The 19705-nt window shown below is 45.7% G+C and overlaps 1 protein-coding gene and 1 pseudogene across 1 annotated transcript; one reads left to right on the top strand and one right to left on the bottom strand.

Annotated features, from left to right (window-relative positions):
- Positions 1-649: 649 nt before the first annotated feature.
- On the top strand, positions 650-6112 carry LOC124661997 (annotated as a pseudogene).
- Positions 6113-10029: 3917 nt separating this feature from the next.
- Positions 10030-19476, bottom strand: LOC124698350 (adagio-like protein 1). Its single transcript, XM_047230838.1, has 2 exons — positions 19160-19476; positions 10030-12144 (listed from the first exon to the last, which is right to left on the bottom strand). Exons 1-2 carry the CDS (start codon positions 19459-19461, stop codon positions 10536-10538), a joined length of 1911 nt encoding a protein of 636 aa, XP_047086794.1. The 5' UTR covers positions 19462-19476; the 3' UTR covers positions 10030-10535.
- Between the last annotated feature and the right edge of the window lie 229 nt (positions 19477-19705).

Here is a 19705-nt window from a genome sequence, read left to right as displayed (position 1 = left end):
TCTCCGCGCGAGGGTGCACCAATGTACCTTTTCATTCTTTTAGGTTTTTTTAGGAAATGTACACATTGAGAACCAAGACTGGGACCTTTTGGCTCATATACCCGTAGCTAGAGCCATTATCACACGATCGAGGGTGTGCCTGATCTACTGGTTAGGGTTAGGTTTAGGGTTAGGGCTAGGGTTTAGGGGTAGGGCTAGTGTTTAGGGTCAAGGTAAGGATTAATGGTTAGGTATAGGTTTAGGGTTTAGGGTTAGGGTTAGGATTTATGATGCATGGTTTTGCAGCTCCCACGTCAGCACGTGTAGTTAATGGTTTAGGGTCGACTAGATGCATGGCAGCGGTTATGGCATCTCTTTTTATTTTAAGTGAAACTCAATTTTATTTTACGTGAACCTCGTCACGTACACTCGTACACACGTACACACGCAAAAGACGCTTTGAAGGAAGCCTTACCGTCAAGCGCCGATGAATACTCTGGCTCTTTAGATGCTCGACGAAGAGAAAATGCCACCTGTGTTCTCTTCATCTTCTCTCACACCACACCTATATAATGGAACCATCTCGTCCCCAATCTCGTCACAACTCCTCTGAAGCCACCACAACATCTTCTTCTCGACCAAAAGCCACCAACAACCAACCCAAGCCACCATGCAGTATATCGGCCCCACCTACCGTCGCCCAGCCACCGAGCCGGAGCGGGAGTTCCCGTCGGGTACAATCGTGCAGAATGAGCTGCGCATGTGGGTGATCTCAAGGTGGAGGGCCCAAGGAGCCTAGCACATTTCTTCCTCTCAGACGGCTACCGCAACCTCCTTCCGGGCTTGCCGTGGATGTTCACACTCGAGAGGCACTTCGACGGCGACAGGAACATGGAGATCAGTCTCTATGTCCACTTCACCAACCCCTTTGACGCTTTCGAGCGCCTCGGGCGTGTGTTCTAGTGTGGGAGCGAGTTCATCGCATTCACGACCTACAACGTCTTCATCGACTTCCACACCATCTTCCCCTGGCCTGGCAAATGCACACCCTCCCCTACCGCATGCCGGAGGACGACGACGAGTCCCCCCCCCCGCGCAGAGGAGCCAAGAGAGCCAAGGAGGGAAGACGGCGGGGTTGTCTCCCTGGTTTATGTGTCTTTTTCTAGTTTGCATGAGCGTTTTTATTGTCTATGTCTAGTTACCCGTCTAGTTGTGTGCTTTTGTATCATGTCAGTGGGTTTATGTAATGCTACTATAGTGCTATATTTATATATGTGGTTATAGTTCTTGGAAAAAACCTATTTTGTCTAATTAAAGTTTGCATATTGTTATTCGTAGAAGTTTCCATTTTATTTTGCCTAAAATGGATGAATAGCTCGTGAAAACTAAGGCTCAATATCAACGTCAAATTTCATCAATAATAAACCACACAAATCCATAAAGCAAAAGATAAAAATAAATGGGTACCTAAAGAGAAAAATGAAACTACTCCATCTGTTAACTTTTATAAGCACTACACAAGAAACTAAACAATCTAAAAATGAGTTGTCAAATAAGCAATAATCCCATAATGGGTGAAATGAGATAACCTCACAAGGTGAAAACTAACTTTGCTACTTGGTGCTACTTGAGTGAAATAATAACTAAGCTACCATTCAGTATATAAAATATGCTACTTTAAGTTATAGGACAATGTCAATTGACTTAAAATATGCTTCTTGTTTCTTGGAATGGAGATAAAGTAGTACCAACACAAAATTAGTTGTCATATTTTTGAACCATAAAAGGTGCAAATTCCTTTCATAACTTTATTGCACGACCAAAATATCAAAAAAAAAACTTTAGCCAAAGTTGAGAGGGATCTGTTTCATTTCTTGAGGCTAAACGACCGAAACTTTATTGATCACTAGATAAAATGTTTACAAAAATTCCCAAATCACTTGGGGGAATACAAAACCACACATGCCTATGGCCCGATCTTTTGTCACAACCTAAATGGGTCCACCCTATTAGGTGGGCTTCCTTTCTCAATGGGCCAAGGGCAACAATTACTTTTTTTTTGGAACCCAACACTTCGTTAACTGACGAAACTAAAAATACGTAGAACCTTTTGGTCGAATTGTTGCCACATTTGATTCATTACTGCCAGCGCCCAAATTATGCATCTCATTGAGCATACAATTTAAACACAAACTAACATAACCAGTTGATCTAAAATAGGAACCACAATAATAGGCACGTCTAACGACTGATCAACTGAAGGTAAATTATTCGTAGAGAAATTATACAGAAATAAAATGTTGCAGTGATCATATTTGCCTGCTTCTTCAAAGCAACCATCTGCCTTAGGTGCGTGTTCAGTTTGTTCACTTCCCCAATCAGTTCCCCATCACCCGTGGCAAATTTCTCCATCGCCAGCGCTTGATTGATCTCCCGGGTTGCGCCCCTCCTAAAGTCAATGATGCCCTCCACTTCAAGCCTCTCAACATACTCACATCAATTCACTCAAAATGGTAGATTCTGAAATAGAAACACATGAACCCTAATTCCCAAATAGGTGGAAAAATCAAAAAATCTGCACAAATTACCGAAAAAGGGCAATAGATAACTCAGATCTAACCTTTCCCGGCTCGGACTTGCTCTTGCACTTCACAAATTATCACCTAAAGTTACCGTTCTCCTCCTTGATTGTGACCTATCGCTTCAATGGTGCGGCGTGTGTGCAGTCAGGACATTTTGTCATCGGCACTACACTATACTTAGGCCATGAGGGGCGGGAGGCTTAACTAGATGTCGATATAAATCGTCAGCCATAGTCGCACGACATCGCCGGAGAAGAAGAAGAATAAGCGGCTCCGAAATGGGGGCGGTAGGCAAGCGGCGGCAGGCAGACACGAGCAAGCGGAGAGATCTGAAGTAGAGGAAGATGAGCTGGGAAAGTTGTGGGTCCTACATGCAGTGAGATGGGTCCTAGGTTCACTGGACAGTGTGTGTGTGGGTCAGCGCTGACGTGGATAAGTTGTGGGTCCCGCTCAGTTCACATAATCCAAACTTATAACAACCTCTACTCAGCTTAAGGCCCGTGTCGCGTGAGAGCTACTTGGGCTGCGTGAAGTGTCGTTCTGCAGCTATTCAGATGAAGGACATTGCTTTTCAGCCAATTCCGCTCAAAGATGTCGCAGGAGCAATTTACCCGCGAAAATTGGGAAGCTCCAGACCATCATTTACACCCGTGGCATCCCATTCATCAAAGATAGGTCTACCAGAGTCGATGCTGTTGAGCTGCCACCACTATCCGAACTTGATCCTCAAAATCCTTCCTCCCGAGATAATATCTGAAATGAATGTCATGTACAAGGGAGAATTGCGTGGTTTTCTGGACATGATAAGCGGCAACGAAGGCAAGGAAAGCAATTCAAAATTTCTCGTTTCACCTGCCGTTGATCAGAACTCTGCGCCAGATCGTAATGCTAAGTTGTATGGATATGGAGAGCGCAGAGACTCCGTCCATTTAGGAAAGCAGAATGATATTAAGGTGATCTAATTAGTCAACTTTAAACTGGAAACATAGTGGAAGTACACAGTTCAAAGCCACCACTTTGTTATCTTGATATTTCAAACCATTCCTTTAGTATTCTAAATGTTGTTATTTACTGCCACAGGTGACAATAGACCAGGAAGTTCAAGCTGCCAGTGCGTCGTGCTCAAGAGCCTGTGAATTGGGTGATACAAACAGTGTCACACGGCTTGATTTCATGCCTAATTCTCTAAGCCAGGCAGACTTCACAGTTCTGCAGGAATTACCTGAGGATGTCAAGGTTGATTTGTTTAATGTGCTTCCATTACCTAGGTCAAAAGATCCTACATGCAGCACTTCCAATGTTACTCAGAGTAAATCTCCGAATGGGGAAGGAACTGATGATCCAACTTGTCATCTCCCAGGAAGTTCTATAAATTGGGTTGAACAGTTGAAAGTTAGCAGTTCTGTAATATTGAATGCTATTGCAGAGCAACATACATATTCTATCTTCAGTAAGCCTATATCTTCTATCTTAGAGTCTATCGTTTCCCTCCCCCCTCTGTGCCCGAATTCGGGTAGCGAAGAATGGAACAACACACTCTCCTGCCTCTCTGGGCTTCTTATAGAGTATATACACATGAAAGTCGATTCTGATATTGAAGAGCTGCACAAATGTTTCCTTCTTTTGAAAAGGTGAAGCATACAACCGTTCAACCATTATTAGATATGAAGGTGTAATATGGGCGCAATTAGTCTCTCTTGAAGAGGAATGTGCCACATTATCATTAATTACTGAACTTTCTCATTGTTGGTTCTCATCAGCATATGAGTTTTTTCCGGAGTTACACAATAGCCTTCTTCCTTTGCTACAGGTAAAATTTACATGTTTAGTTATTATATGTTTTTCAAGACTTTATATTAAGATTTATCTATGTATTTGTTATGGCTGTCCTTCATGTCCTTTGCTTTAGGAATCATCATGGACCCAACAAGGCTGAACCGGCTTTAGGCTCTCGCCCCCGCGTCGCCCCTCCCCCCCCCCCCACCCCGCGCTGGGTGACTCGGGCGGATCCCTAGCGCCGCCACCACCCCCCTCCTCCGATCTCCCTCCTCCCTGCCGCCGCCGACGCGCGCGTGCGGGAAAATCTCGTGAAGCTCTCGGCGGCGGCAGGGCCCCCTCTTGCGTCGCGCGTGCGGAGGCGGCGCTGGATCGGCGGTGGTGACGACTGACCGGCGGCGGGGCTGGTCGGTGGTTAGCGTGGTGGGATCCAGGGTAGGATCCGGGGCGGTGGTCTCGTGCGGCTATTTCTCGCGCCGACTACCTTGGCAAGGGCTGCGGTGGCCAGTTGATGGTTCGGCGATGCGGCCGGCGGCGGGGTGATCCCGAAGGCTGCGGATCCGGCTTCCTCGATGGCGTGGCCGTGCCTGGTTGTTGCCGGTGAGTCCTTTGCGCCCCCTCCTTCCGATGGCTCACGTTGGTGGCCTTCTTCGGTTTTGGGGGTGGCGGCGGATGACTTGTCGACGGGCTTGTGGTCGGTGGCGGCCTCCTCTTCCGCCGTTGAGGTCGGCGGGCGGCGGCGAGGGGGCCTGCCGTTCTGCCTAATAAAGGTGGCAGTCCTAGGGTTTCTCTCGCTCCAAGTGAAGATCGTCGGAAGCTTCTTCCCACCAAGCTGGCTAGATTGTCGTGTTCCGGAAGGTCCTGCCGGCGAAATTCATTGTGCGATCAATACGTGAAGATTGCTGGATTGGGCGTTTTCGATCGGGCGCACCCATGTTTTTTATCTGACCGTTTGGTTTCAGAGGGAGCGCTTCGAAGCTCTGCTAGCTGTTAATATCATGGAGCTCGTTTTCTTTCCATGGTGCTGACGGAGAAGGTCATGAAAGCTAAGATCGGTGGAAGAGAAATGGTGGTCGGATCGTGGTGGTGAGATGGAATTGGCTTGGAGATTTGTGACTTCAAACAACAGCTTGTATGTGGGGGCGACTGCACAGGAGAAGTTCAGAGTTCTATATTTCAGGGTGAAAATCCAAGGTCTAGCCTTAATTGGTTGTGCCTGGCAATGTTCTTGTTGAAGACATTGTTTTGAGAGGGAGGACTTTATTCAGGGTGAAAACCTAAGATCTATGATCGGGCGACGATAGCGTTTGTGCACTGTTTCCTTCCTGGAGGCGTCGCTTATGGAGATGCTAATCTTCTGGTGTTGTCTTGGTGGTGTCAGTGTTGCTGTTTCAAGTTTATCGATCTCTGTAGCGTGACTTTTCTTTTCTGTAATTTTTTCTCTTTTTTTGGTTGTGTGCATCCTTTATGTCATTAGGGCATGATGTTGTTGCAGAGGCTGGGTGTAATTGGTATCTCCACGATATTAATATATGCTCTTTATCGAAAAATGTCCTTTGCTTTATCACTTTTGGCTTTCACAAACTTTATGGCCGGAGTACCTTCTTAGCTTTTAGATGGATGCAATCAGCTGTCCAGTTTTTTCTTCTTCTGATTCTAAAATTACAGCTGTTTCTGTTAGGTTTTAAGAAAATTGTACCACACATGCATAATTTTGATTGGTCATTTTGTAGGATTCCATCAGTCAACATTATGGTGGGGTATTGCGTCTCTAGTTCGAAATTCCGCTATCAGGGACCATTTAGTGATAGGAGATGGAGATTGGCGCTGCCCCGCTGGAGTAGAGGGGCGAATCTAACACCATCATGCTGTATACCCAAGGAGTGTAAATGGCTCTTCTGGTCTGCGGCTACAAACTGAATCAGTGTTTTGAATGCCAGCGCTGGTCGGTTCGTCATGGATAAAAGGAAATTGTGCACACCTGTAAATGTTACTACTTCTACGCGAGTGACTCCATGAGCCCTCATTTTGTTCTTTGTAATATAGCTGTTTCTCCTTCGAAATAGCTTGTTGTTACCGAAGAAGGCAAAAGTTGATATGGTGAGCTCATTTTTTGTGCTATGCAATTTTAAGTCAAGTACGCTTAATTTTGTCAAGAATAGCAAATTGGTAGGCGCAACATCTTCAATATGACCAATCACCAATTACCTTTCTCCAAGGCGTTAGTGCGTATTCCAAGATTCTGAAACACCAAGTCACGCTCTCAATTTGATCACATGTACATGTACAGAACAGTCAAACAAGAAACTGTGTTGCCCTATTCGTGCTAGTTACAATTGCAGTAGCACATTTCATGTTCGAGATCGATAGACTGACACACGGCGAACAAGCCTCGATTGAGTTGTGGATCAACCTTTCTAGAAAGCTATAACACTTAGAGCCCTAAACCCTGTGAAGCTGGCTAATAATGGAGAAGGTCTTCTTGACCATGAAGCTGCCGCACCTCGCTTGGCTACTCTCCCTCAAGATTCTGTGCTTATGTTGAGGGATGAAATATAAAGAATTTTGTTGACATCATCATAGATTACTTCACAATTACAGAACATGCTACAGGGAAGTTAATGTTGCACTCGTATTACAATTTTGAGCGGAGACATTTGGAATCGAAACTCTCCTAGCTAGAAGGCTAGATCAGTAAACCCTATGAAGCCATCCTGGTCACGCTGACGGTCTTCTTGATCATGGAGCTGCCGCACCTCGCCTGGCTCCTCTCCCTCATGATTGGGTGCTTCTTCTTCAGCGTTTGCTTGATCATCTCTGGCGCCACCACCTTTATTGGCAGACGTCGTCGCTTGGCTTCCTCCGCCTCTCGGTACCGTTCGTTGAACTTGCGCTTTGCAGCTTGTATCTTCTCCTCGGGAATGGGCCCGACACGGTCGCCGCGGAAGATGATGCCCGGGGCGACGGGAGCGGACGCCCTGTTTGTTGTGATCCCCACTGTCTTCTTCTTTGTGGATGTCTCCGGGATCTTGGCAGGTTGCGTCGGATGGTCGATGATCGTCTTGGGCTGGGACGGCAGGTGGTTCAGGAGCTTGGGCATGGCGTCTCTGACCTTGGCGTCGTCGTTCCGGGCGGAAGCCCTCCACGCGGCGACGATGCCGCCGGCGAGCACGCGGACGCGCTCCGAGCCGTGATCCTTGTGCAGCGCGCGGACGCACTTGGCGAGGTCGGTCTTGGCGAGGACCGTGGGCATGAGCGGGAGCAGCCGGAGCGTCTCGAGGGACTCCGCCATGACGTCGTCGAGCAGGAGGCAGAGCCGCTCCGCTTGGTCGTCGTCGTCTGCGGCGTTGCAGAGGCGCTCGACGATGTCGCCCCTGGCTGTCCGGAACTCGCGGCGGGAGAATTCTACAGGGTCGTAGGCCTCCATGGCGGCGTCGATGGAGTCGAAGGCGCAGAAGAAGGGCTTCCAGCGGCGGAGCGGGCTCTGTGCGGGTGCGGCCATGGCGGCGAATTCACGATCGAGCTTGCAATCTAGGGCTCCTCTCAGGCCGGTGGATGTGTGTATGCAGAAGAGCTGAACTGCACAGCTTATATTGATCACGGAGTAAGATGGGAGTCGGTGTTGAAAGCGCGTTCTCTCTCCCGTCCGAGTCCGACTCAACACTGGCATGATCATTGATCAATGAGTTGCGCGCGCGCCACGAAAACTTGGACAGGTACGGTGGTGGTGCCACCTCTCCGTCCTAGCTCGGAAAAACATCCCATGGCCACCACGGGAGCTGCCGCTGCCGAGGACACCATACGCGCCATGATCAAGGACCACGCCGCCGGCTCCTGCAAGAAACGGCGCATTGGGAACACCGACGACTACGAGGCACGACTCACGAGCTAACGCGCGTGCTCAGGAAGGGCGGCTTCGGCTTCGGCGTCGTCGTCAAGGCGCGCCACCGAGGCACAGGCATTGACGTTGCGCTCAAGTTCCACCTACGCCGCTCGCCGGCGCGCGCCGGCTGCAAGTAGAGGAGCCGCCATTCCCACGTCGTTCTTCACCGCGAGCTGCTACGAGAAGCGTGATACCTGGCGGCGTGCCGCGGCCACCCCTCCGTCGTGGGCTTCCACGGCATCGCGTGGGAGTGCGGGACCCGCGCACGGGCGAGTGTGCAGCCTCGTCCTGGAGCACGTCGGCCCGAGCCTCGCCCACGTCCTGCGCCGACGAGGCAAACCGTTCACGAAGGAGGATACGCGGCTCGTGATGCGGCAGCTGCTGAGAGGCGCCAGGAGGAATCCACGAGCGCCGCATCGTCCACCGGGACATCAAGCCCGGGAACATCCTCGTCGGCATCGGCGAGGGTCGCGCGCGGCGACGTGGTGGTGAAGATGTGCGACCTCGGGCTGGCCGTGTCCATGAACGAGACGCCGTCGCGCGGCCAGCCCGGCACGCTCTGGTACATGGCTCCGGAGGTGCTCCTGGGCAAGCCGGAGTGCGACCCTAGGCAGAAATGCTCGCCGGCGAGCCGCTGTACAGGGGGGAGAGAACGCGACCGACCAGCTCCTGGGGATCTTCCATGTGCTCGGCGCCGCTCACGGCCGGCAACCCGCGGCTGTTCCCCGAGAAGCGCCTGTCACGGGACGGATTGGAGGTTTTGGTTTTGAACGGGCTCCTCAGCTGCGACCCTGCCAAGTGTTTGCCGGCGGCCGCGGCACTCCCATAGTGCAATGCAGGCTGCCGCGTTGCTTACTAGTGAGATTGTTTCATCATTTTTCATTTTTGGGGCGTATTTGTTTTGTTTAGTCCTCCAGGTCACGAGATGATTTGCTCTAATGAATGGTTCTTTATTGTTCTGCTGTATTGAACTTCCCTGCACATTTCGCTCTCAATTCCAGTTTTATTTTTATTTTTTGAACACCAATTCCAGTTTATACATTGTATCGCGACAATAATACCCTACCATGACGAACTAGGCAGTGAAACACCTGTAAGATGGAAAGTACAAGCATGATTATAGGTGTGCAAATTTGGCTGCTGTAACGGAATTGCAGGTAGAGCATTTCTTCCAAATACTCCCTTCATCCATAAAAGGGTGTCAAAGATTTATCTAAATCGAATTTATCTATATATACTAAATAGTGTTTACATACATCTAAATTTAGACAAGCATGCAACATCTTTTTATAAACAGAGGTAGTAAAAAAGCACCTCAGTTTACGATCTGCCTTTCTGCAACCCAATGAGGTAAAGTACCTCAATCTCAAGAGTAGCAAAATGTCATATAAACATGCCAGTTTAAACATTGTTAGAGCATCCCCACTCGTTGGCGCTCCCCACGCCCAAATCCGGCGAATTTTTCGTCCGGATTGGAGGAAGATTTAGCGTGGGGAGGAGTAGTTTCCCAGTCGTGTGCTCCCCAAGCGGCGTTTCTCGGGGAAAAAGAGGATGGCTCGGGGATCCGGACGAAAGAGGAGACACGTGGGCGTGGGCGGTTGGTTTAGCTTCGTCCGGAGTCCCCGAGCGCGCCCGGGGGCCGGGGATGGCGTGGGCTCGCCGGATGGATGAAGGGTCAAATCCGGACGAAAACGAGGAACCGGGGGCGCGACTGGGCCGAATTTCGCCGTCCGGATGGAAAAAACGTCGCTCGGGGGCCTCGTCGGGGGGACGAGTGGAGATGCTCTTACACACGCACACAGCTGTACATTGTACTAAATTATTTGTCCATAACACGAAAAAAGGAGAAGTTGACATACATATAACTAAGCTCACCCGAGAGAAACTTGCTACAGCCTGTTACATGTCTGACGAAAAAAGAGTATTGACCAAAGATCATCCTAGCACTATCACAGTACCACAAAATACAAAAGAAAATTCATCTGTACAGCGTAGTCCTTTGTTTTCCCTAATAGTAGAGTTGATGTCAGGATCGTCTGAGAATACATAAACTGATACTCAGTCCTTATAAGTAGCTTATGAATTATACTTATCTGGTAAAGGACCAAAACAAACAACAGGAAAAAAACATATAACTACCCATCAGCTACATAAAGCGAGCAACCCTGACTGCAGAGGTTTAATCTTACTTGAGGTCTAATCATCTGTTTCAAGCAAATACAAGCAAAAGATTCAGTATCACAGTTTGCACATTCACTGCTCCGGCCCTGGCGCCATTTGTTTTCAAGGAGGTTTGCTGAAAAGACCTCTGGACCTCAAACTGAGTTACTAGCTAGAGAGAGCTCATGTACTTCAGTGAGCATCCACTCTTCACCTGTTTGTCCTCCAAGCACTATCGCCTTTGTTCCTCCAACAACACAGGTGCTGTGGCCCCAGGCGAACCGTGGAGGTCGGCCAGGAACATTGAGTATCCTCCAGGTAGGTTTTTCTTCAGTCGGATCCAAAAGATACAGCTGTGATGCCGAGTGGAGGCCTGCCACTGATCCACCAAATATTAACACTCTTCCCCCTGGCAAGCTCACAGCAACATGATCAAGACGAGGAGGTGGACCAGCTCCAGCTGGATTTCCTGCCCCAGGCATTCCACTCCCAGTGAGGCACCGCCAGCAGGGCTCTTCTTCACTTAAGTCCATTGTGAACACATCACTAGACCGCAGTCGGAGAGGACCACTCTTAGCAAGACCGCCAAACATCAGAATTTTCCTACCATCATAGACAGACATTGAGTGACCCAATCTAGAAGGTGGTGCCCAAGATGCAGGTACTTCCCTCCACACAGGTCTGTCCATGCTTACATCAAGAAGATATGTATCACTGAGTAGTACACCTGAGTCGGCGCAGCCACCAGAAACCACCAACTTCGTCCCATCCAAAGTGCAGGAGCTGTGCCACGAACGTGGTACCGGTGGTGCAACACCAGGAACCTCACGCCAAGTTGGGTGCTTTGCATCCAAATCCAATATGAATACATCATTTAGCAGGCCCTGCCTTCCACATCCACCGAAGACAACTAACCAAGATCCATTTAGGCAAGATAGTGTATGGCCCCAGCGACCTGGAGGAGCTGCACTTACATTGATATGTCTCCATTCCGGATTGCTGGCATTCAAATCCAACACAAAAGTATCATTCATTGGTTGCATGTTAACACCTTCCCCACCAAACAAAACGACACGATTCCCTACAGCACAAGCACTGAAGTTGCATCTGGATGGCTCCACCGCACCTCCAACTGTCAATTTCTTCCAGGCAACAGATTCCAGGGTGGTCAGTTCTCTTGCCAGCCGGCCCCAGCCCAATCTTCTTGCGGCAGGCACTGTCTCAATAGCTCGAGTAGTCTCACTACCCCATGCATTACGGCAAACCATTTTCCAAAGATCTTCATTCTTTGTCAAGTCATACAACCGTCTACACACAGAGCTCACAGATGCTATATCTCTTGGTGATAACCTTGACAGGATACTCTGGCAAAGTACTTCATCAGTCAACTGGAAGAGACTAGAATACTCCCGGCAGAAGTTGCTCTGTCCTGGTCCCGTGGATATGGGTCGGAAAGAGTTATCTGGAGCAAACCGTGTGGATCTCACAGGTTCCCTTGTAACTGAGCCAGGTAATGGTCCCAAATCAACATTAGCATTGGTGAAGAACTGAATGCCCATATAGTGAGTTATGATATCATCATCTCCATATATAGGGGTCATATGCAACCTGTTCATCAATGGAAAGCCATCTTTTCTGAAATTTAGCAAATCACCGCGGAACTGGGTACCGTTGTCGATGCATAATCGAATACCAGAAACTACAGCAGCATCAACTAAGGGGTGCCTTCTTTGAGCAAATGGGCCTCTACATTGCAGGAACCGGCTGAAAGAGGAGAAACAGCAGTGTGTAAGAACATCAAGTATAGTAAGTTCAATAATAAACAACCTGCACAAAAATGTGTCAAGAAAAGAATCACACTTGCAAAAGAGAATAAAAGATACGGAGTATCATATTTTCAGTTGCAAGGAAATTTGGTAAACGCTACTTCCACATTTATTTAGCACACAAGAATCTTGGTATCCTATCAACCCGCATGGCAGTAACAGTCTTGTTTGCTCAGAACTTTTTGTCAACAACCCCTTAATTTTCATGTTTGTTTTGATCTGAAAAATGACACGAAATGTGAACCAAAAATAGCAAATGACAGCTCCTGGCATTCTTGCTAATGCATCCAGAATCTAAACCTCATGATTTGAAAATGCAAGACAATTTGATTACCATCAGAGCCTAATAATATCTTAAATGAGTTTCTAAATTCACACAAGACAGAAACAGCAGAACATCTTAAACCACGTTTTCACAAATCCATGTCACGATTCCAAGTCACATCTTCATATTTACATTGAACAAATCATCTCTTGGCAAATTATCTGTAAATACTAAATAAAGACTAGTGTTTCCTAGGCAAAGAAAATCAGGCTCAGGTAATTTTGATAGTAATAATAGTAACTGCTAGATCCTTAGATTTAATATAACATACGATAACTGAGTAAAGTGCACCATAGGTCCACAAACTTGCATGGGTTATCACATGGGCCATTGAAATTGGAATTTCCCAGATTTAGCACCCTAAATTTGTACACAAAAGATAGCAAGTTTTCTGATTACGAGATAATAGGTATATGAACATTACTCTTCAAAAAGAGGGAGGGGGGCATTCTGCACAATGTTGCCATGTGGCCAGCAAGGTACACGCTTTGATATAAATAGCAAATTATTTAGATTATGTGGTTGGAAATGCAAGATTAATTGAGCAGATGCTTTGTCCTACTCCCTTTGTGTAAAAAAAAGGTCTATGAATAAAATCTACAAACTTCAACCAACATTTTATTCATTATTTTTTCCATCAGATAATACCACTAGAACTAAGTTTTTTTTTTTAAGTACTTCCACTGTCCTGAACTATTAATAACGTCTACCATATGCCCAACAATAATAACAGAGCAGATAGCACCTAAGAGTTAAGAGAACTTAAGGATCTGACTCTGAAATGTCAATAAGAAACACACTTCTACAATATCAGAACACATCACAGTTTACTATTTCGCTATCTAAATGTGTGCCCTAAAATTTGAGCTCCAGTAATTTCACAGTAACTTCTTTTATTCTAACTTTTCATGTAATGGATTAATGGCCATCTTTCATTTAATATAACTTGCATGAAAATTTTCAACAGTTTGATCACTGGAAACTCAGGGGTCCGGAATACTGGGCATGATACAGAAAATTTGATCGAGGACATGACACTACTTTCTTTGCGAGGAACGATTACAATAGATAGTTTGTTGATTTCAATTTGAAGGTGCTAAGCAGCTAAGGTTCAACAAATATGTTTTGTCAAAGGATACTAATATGTAAGACCCGTTAACTGAAAAAAAAAGAATGACACCAGTTGATTCACACCTGTTACAAATATGCCTTTGTTTGCTATCTATCTATTATATATTATATAAAAGCAATAGAGTTTTTTCGAGGAACCAGGTTACTCCACATCATCATTATTATATTGACGGTTGGATCTTTAATTTAATGCTAGGATTTAATAGTCTCCCATGTTACAAGATATGCCTACCAGTCGTTGGATCTGCAACTTATGCGCCACGATTTATTTGAAAATCAGGCACCATACGATTTTCATGGGTTGTGCACCCATATAAAGTCCATGTGAAGCACGGACGTTGAAACAAAATCCAAAGTTGAACGCTATGTAGTCCTATAAATGCATGGGACTGGCCTACCAAGCAGTAGATACTTTGCTTTGGACGAAGCTCATATTATCTGCATGTGCAATCAAAGTTGAAGGCAAGAAGAAGACGCCATGAACCATGTTTGCACCCATTGCTGATCGTGCAATATTAATGCATGTGCATGCAAAACCATAGAGAAAACAATTGTAAAATATGCCGATGTGGAACTGTCAAAGGTCCAAATTACTACTCCCCACCGATCCATAATAAGTGTCAGGGATTTAGTACTAAGTTAGTACAACTTCTATACTATGCTCCCGACACCTATTATGGATAGGAGAGAGTATTAGAGTTGCATCTGGTTTAGAGTAGTTTTTAGAACCATGGATTAGCAAGCACTACAAAGTACCGGTTTTGCTAATGCCCCCCGTTCCAAGAATGTCATAGTTCTCAACTGACGCAGACAACCGTCGATAGGACACTAAGATCCAAGTAAGATTCCGTTTTAAAAAACTGCATATTTTTACGCTAGATTAGCAAATTACTCCAACACAAGTAATTTTCTTTAGATTTATATGTGAACAAATTTGTAAAGTTGACCTCAGTCAGCGAACCGTCGATATGACACTGAGATCCATGTAAGATTCATTTTTTTTATTCTATGAAAAATACTGCATGTTTTCCCCAGGTAAGCAAAATATCACAACACTACTTTTTTAGATTTGTACGACCAAACTTGTAAAATCGACTAATGATAAGTTAACTTTGAGTCGATTAAGAATAGTTTGTCCTCTAGATGAACAAATTAATACAACACAGTGGACTGAGATATTGTTACAAACCATAAGACGGGTTAAAGAAACACAACACAGTGGACGACATTGAGAACCACTAGCACTATGACGTAGATAACGATTGCTAGGACGAGATGGGGATAACACTAGGAGACCTTCATTTTGTATGGTGGAACATGCACCACCCACATGATGTTCCAATGAACACTCAAACCAAATAATAATGTACTAACTACACAATAGAAGTTAATAAATTATTCCCTTGCCTACTGTGGGCCTGGCCGTTGCTTAAGGCGAGGGAGCCGGCTATGGTTTGGAACGAAGGACGACATGTATCTTACTTTTCGCTGATGAAAGAACTTGAGTAGTCCAAACTAACGTAAGAAAAAATAACTGCTTAAAATCCAGGTATTAATAAAAAGGAAATATCCACTATAATTAAGATTACAGGTCCGGTCAACGTGGTCACATACTATACACATAGATTATTCCTAGAGAAAACAGATAGAAGCTACGTAATATGCTATATGTTAAACAAATATGGCCAAAGAAAGGATGTATATTAGATAATCTCAATAAAAAAATACACCCAAGCATCAATATAATGGATGTTGTTCTTATTAGTAGACTACAACCAATAGATTTCCTCAAGTGTCCAAACAGATCCTTCTTGTTGAAATGTATAAGTAGATTGCCTAACCCTTTCCATCAGTTCAGACTTTTGGTTGTGTTGGCTAGTGCATGAAGCTTAACATGGTATCAGAGCCCAAGGTCTCGAGTTCAAGTCCTGGCTTTCGCAATTTATCCTAAAATTGTTGTTACCCCCTCGGAGTCCTCGTATATGCACGTGTAGGCATGTTGAGCCTGCCTCTGACTCTACACGTGTTGACTCATCTTCCTATCTTCCCGTCACATGTGAGGGGGGGTGTGGAAGTGTATAAGTAGATTGCCTAGCACTTTCCATCAGTTTCTTTTTTTTAACAAGTCCATCAGTTCGGACTTTTGGTTGTGTTAGCTAGTGCATGAAGCTTAACACTTCTAACAGTTCATCATAACTTCAACCGGACATAAATAAATTAGACTCTATTTGGCAAGCACGATGTGTAAAAAAAAAAAAATGCTGGAAATTCTTATATCAAAGAAAAACATCCGATCAAGCTAAAGAATTTGTAATTAATATACTACAAGCAATAGATTTGATAACTGTATGACCAAGAACAAAACAAACTGAGCATCAAAAAAGTAACCAAAAGATCAAATATTGTAGATCTACATAGTTCTAATAATACATTAACTAGAACAATACTACTGGAGAAGGCAGCTCTCACAGGTACAGGCTAATATAACCACAAGCAATCACAAGGAATCTTCAGCATAACAGATGCACGACACTATTCGATATTTTGCGGCCAAAGCATGCATCCTCTAACAAACAAACTGAGCAATTATACTAATTCAAGAATGGAACTGAAGAAAAGCATATGTTGATCGATGGGGACCAACCAGTTCCCATCGATTACAGTCACAGGCTAATAACCATAAACAATCACAATGAATCTTTAGCATAACAGACACGTGTCACTGTTCGATATTTTTGCGGCCAAAGCATGCGTCCTCCAAAAAGTAACCTAACCAATTCGCCAATATAGACACAAAAAGTAACCTGACCAATTCCCCAATATAGACACACTTCTAGTGCTACAAATCATTGCTACAGAGGCTCGTGACGGAACTAACTGTAGCAAGCCAAGGAACTAACTGTAGCAAGACAAACTAACGATTTAGGTTTTCATTCGATTCCAATTGTAAGTGGTGGCAGAAATTCTACTAATTCAGGAACCGAACTGAAGAAAAGCATATGATGATTGATGGGGACCAACCAGTTCCCATGGAATTACAGTCACATGCTAATAACAACAAACAATCACAAGGAATCTTGAGCATAACAGACAAGTGTCACTGTTGGATATTTTGCTGCCAAAGCATGCGTCCTCCAAAAAGTAACCTAACCAATTCGCCAATATAGACAGAAAAAGTAACCTGACCAATTCCCCAATATAGACACACTTCTAGTGCTACAAACAAATCACTGCTACAGAGGCTCGTGACGGAACTAACTGTAGCAAGCCAAACTAACGATTTAGGTTTTCATTCGATTCCAATTGTAAGTTGTGGCAGCAATTCTACTAATTTAGGAACCGAACTGAAGAAAATCATATGGTGATCGATGGGGACAAACCATTCCCATGGAATTACAGTCACATGCTAATAACAACAAACAATCACAAGGAATCTTGAGCATAACAAACAAGCGTCACCGTTGGATATTTTGCTGCCAAAGCATGCGTCCACCAAAAAGTAACCTAACCAATTCGCCAATATAGACAGAAAAAGTAACCTGACCAATTCCCCAATATAGACAGACTTCTAGTGCTACAAACAAAGCACTTCTACAGAGGCTCGTGACAGAACTAACTGTAGCAAGCCAAACTAACGATTTAGGTTTTCATTCGATTCCAATTATAAGTGGTGGCAGCAATTCTACTAATTCAGGAACTGAACTGAAGAAAAGCATATCGTGATCGATGGGGACCAACCAGTTCCCATGGAATTACAGTCACATGCTAATAACAACAAACAATCACAAGGAATCTTGAGCATAACAGACAAGCTGTCACTGTTGGATATTTTGCGGCCAAAGCATGCGTCCTCCAAAAAGTAACCTAACCAATTCGCCAATATAGACACAAAAAGCAACCTGGCCAATTCCCCAATATACACACTTCTAGTGCAACAAACAAATCACTGTTACAGAGGCTCGTGATGGAACAAACTGTAGCAAGCCAAACTAACGAATTAGGTTTTCATTCGATTCCAACTTGTAAGTGGTGGCAGCAATTCTACTAAGTCAGGAACCGAACTGAAGAAAAGCATATGGTGATCGATGGGGACCAACCAGTTCCCATCGATTACAGTCACAGGCTAATAACCACAAACAATCATAAGGAATCTTGAGCATAACAGACAAGCATCACTGTTCGATATTTTGCTGCCAAAGCATGCGTCCTCCAAAAAGTAACCTAACCAATTCCCCAATATAGACACAAAAAGTAACCTGACCAATTCCCCAATATAGACACACTTCTAGTGCTACAAACAAATCACTGCTACAGAGGCTCGTGATGGAACAAACTGTAGCAAGCCAAACTAACGAATTAGGTTTTCATCTGATTCCAACATGTAATTGGTGGCAGCAATTCTACTAATTCAGGAACCAAACTGAAGAAAAGCATATGGTGATCGATGGGGAACGAACCAGTTCCCATAGAATTACAGTCACATGCTAATAACCGCAAACAATCACAAGGAATCTTCAGCATAACAGACAAGTGTCACTGCTCGATATTGCGTCCTCCAAAAAGTAACCTAACCAAATTCACCAATATAGACACAAAAAGTAACCTGACCAATTCCCCAATATAGACACACTTCTAGTGCTACAAACAAATCACTGCGGCAGAGGTTCGTGATGGAACAAACTGTAGCAAGCCAAAGTAACGAATTAGGTTTTCATTCGATTTCAATTTGTAAGTGGTGGCAGCAATTCTACTAATTCAAGAACCGAACTGAAGAAAAGCATATGGTGATCGATGGGGAACGAACCAGTTCCCATAGAATTACAGTCACATGCTAATAACCGCAAACAATCACAAGGAATCTTCAGCATAACAGACAAGTGTCACTGCTCGATATTGCGTCCTCCAAAAAGTAACCTAACCAAATTCACCAATATAGACACAAAAAGTAACCTGACCAATTCCCCAATATAGACACACTTCTAGTGCTACAAACAAATCACTGCGACAGAGGTTCGTGATGGAACAAACTGTAGCAAGCCAAAGTAACGAATTAGGTTTTCATTCGATTTCAATTTGTAAGTGGTGGCAGCAATTCTACTAATTCAAGAACCGAACTGAAGAAAAGCATATGGTGATCGATGGGGAACGAACCAGTTCCCATAGAATTACAGTCACATGCTAATAACCGCAAACAATCACAATGAATCTTCAGCGTAGCAGACAAGCGTCACTGTTGGATATTGCGTCCTCCAAAAAGTAACCTAACCAAATTCACCAATATAGACACAAAAAGTAACCTGACCAATTCCCCAATATAGACACACTTCTAGTGCTACAAACAAATCACTGCTACAGAGGCTCGTGATGGAACAAGCCAAACCAACAAATTAAGTTTGCATTCGATTCTAATTCCTAAGTGATGCGGTAGCGATTGTACTAATTCAGGAATCGAAGTGTAGGAAAAAAGCATATGGTGATGGATGGGGAAGGGACGAACCAGTTCCTGCCGAGCACCTCCTCGGCGCGGTACCCGGTGGCCTCCTCGAAGCCGCGGTTGACGTAGATGATGGGGCAGTCGGGCTCGAGCGCGTCGGTGACCACGAGCCCGTAGGGCCCGGCCCCGCGGAGCATGCCCTCGATGGCGAACGTGAACATCCCGCCGACCCCGTCGCCTCCTCCGCTGCCGCCCTCGCTGCCGCCAGCGCCCCCGACGACCACCTCCCCTCCCGTTTCCTGCTCCTCCATCTCGTCCCCGCTCCCCGCGCTGGCGGCGCCGTCGGACTCGCTGTCCCACTCCATGGCGCGCGCGCGCGGGCGGGCGGGCGGGCGGCCGAAAACCCTAGGTCCGGATCCGGGCTCCCCCGCCGCCGCGGCTCAGCTCATGGCGGCGCGCGCGCGTGCGGATTGAGGTCGGGATTGGGTGGGAGGTTTTGTGGGAATGGTGGGCTGGGGCTGGGTTGCTGCCTCGCTGTCGGGGGAGGAGGAAGACGAACGAGTGGACGGGGAAAGCGGCGGCACGCGCGGTGGCCTCGTCGACGTCGTC

The sequence above is a fragment of the Lolium rigidum genome, chromosome 1 (genome assembly GCF_022539505.1).
Source record: "Lolium rigidum isolate FL_2022 chromosome 1, APGP_CSIRO_Lrig_0.1, whole genome shotgun sequence".
Classification (NCBI taxonomy): Eukaryota; Viridiplantae; Streptophyta; class Magnoliopsida; order Poales; family Poaceae; genus Lolium; species Lolium rigidum.
Note: the sequence above shows the minus strand (reverse complement) of the source record. Positions and strands in the feature narration are given on the sequence as shown.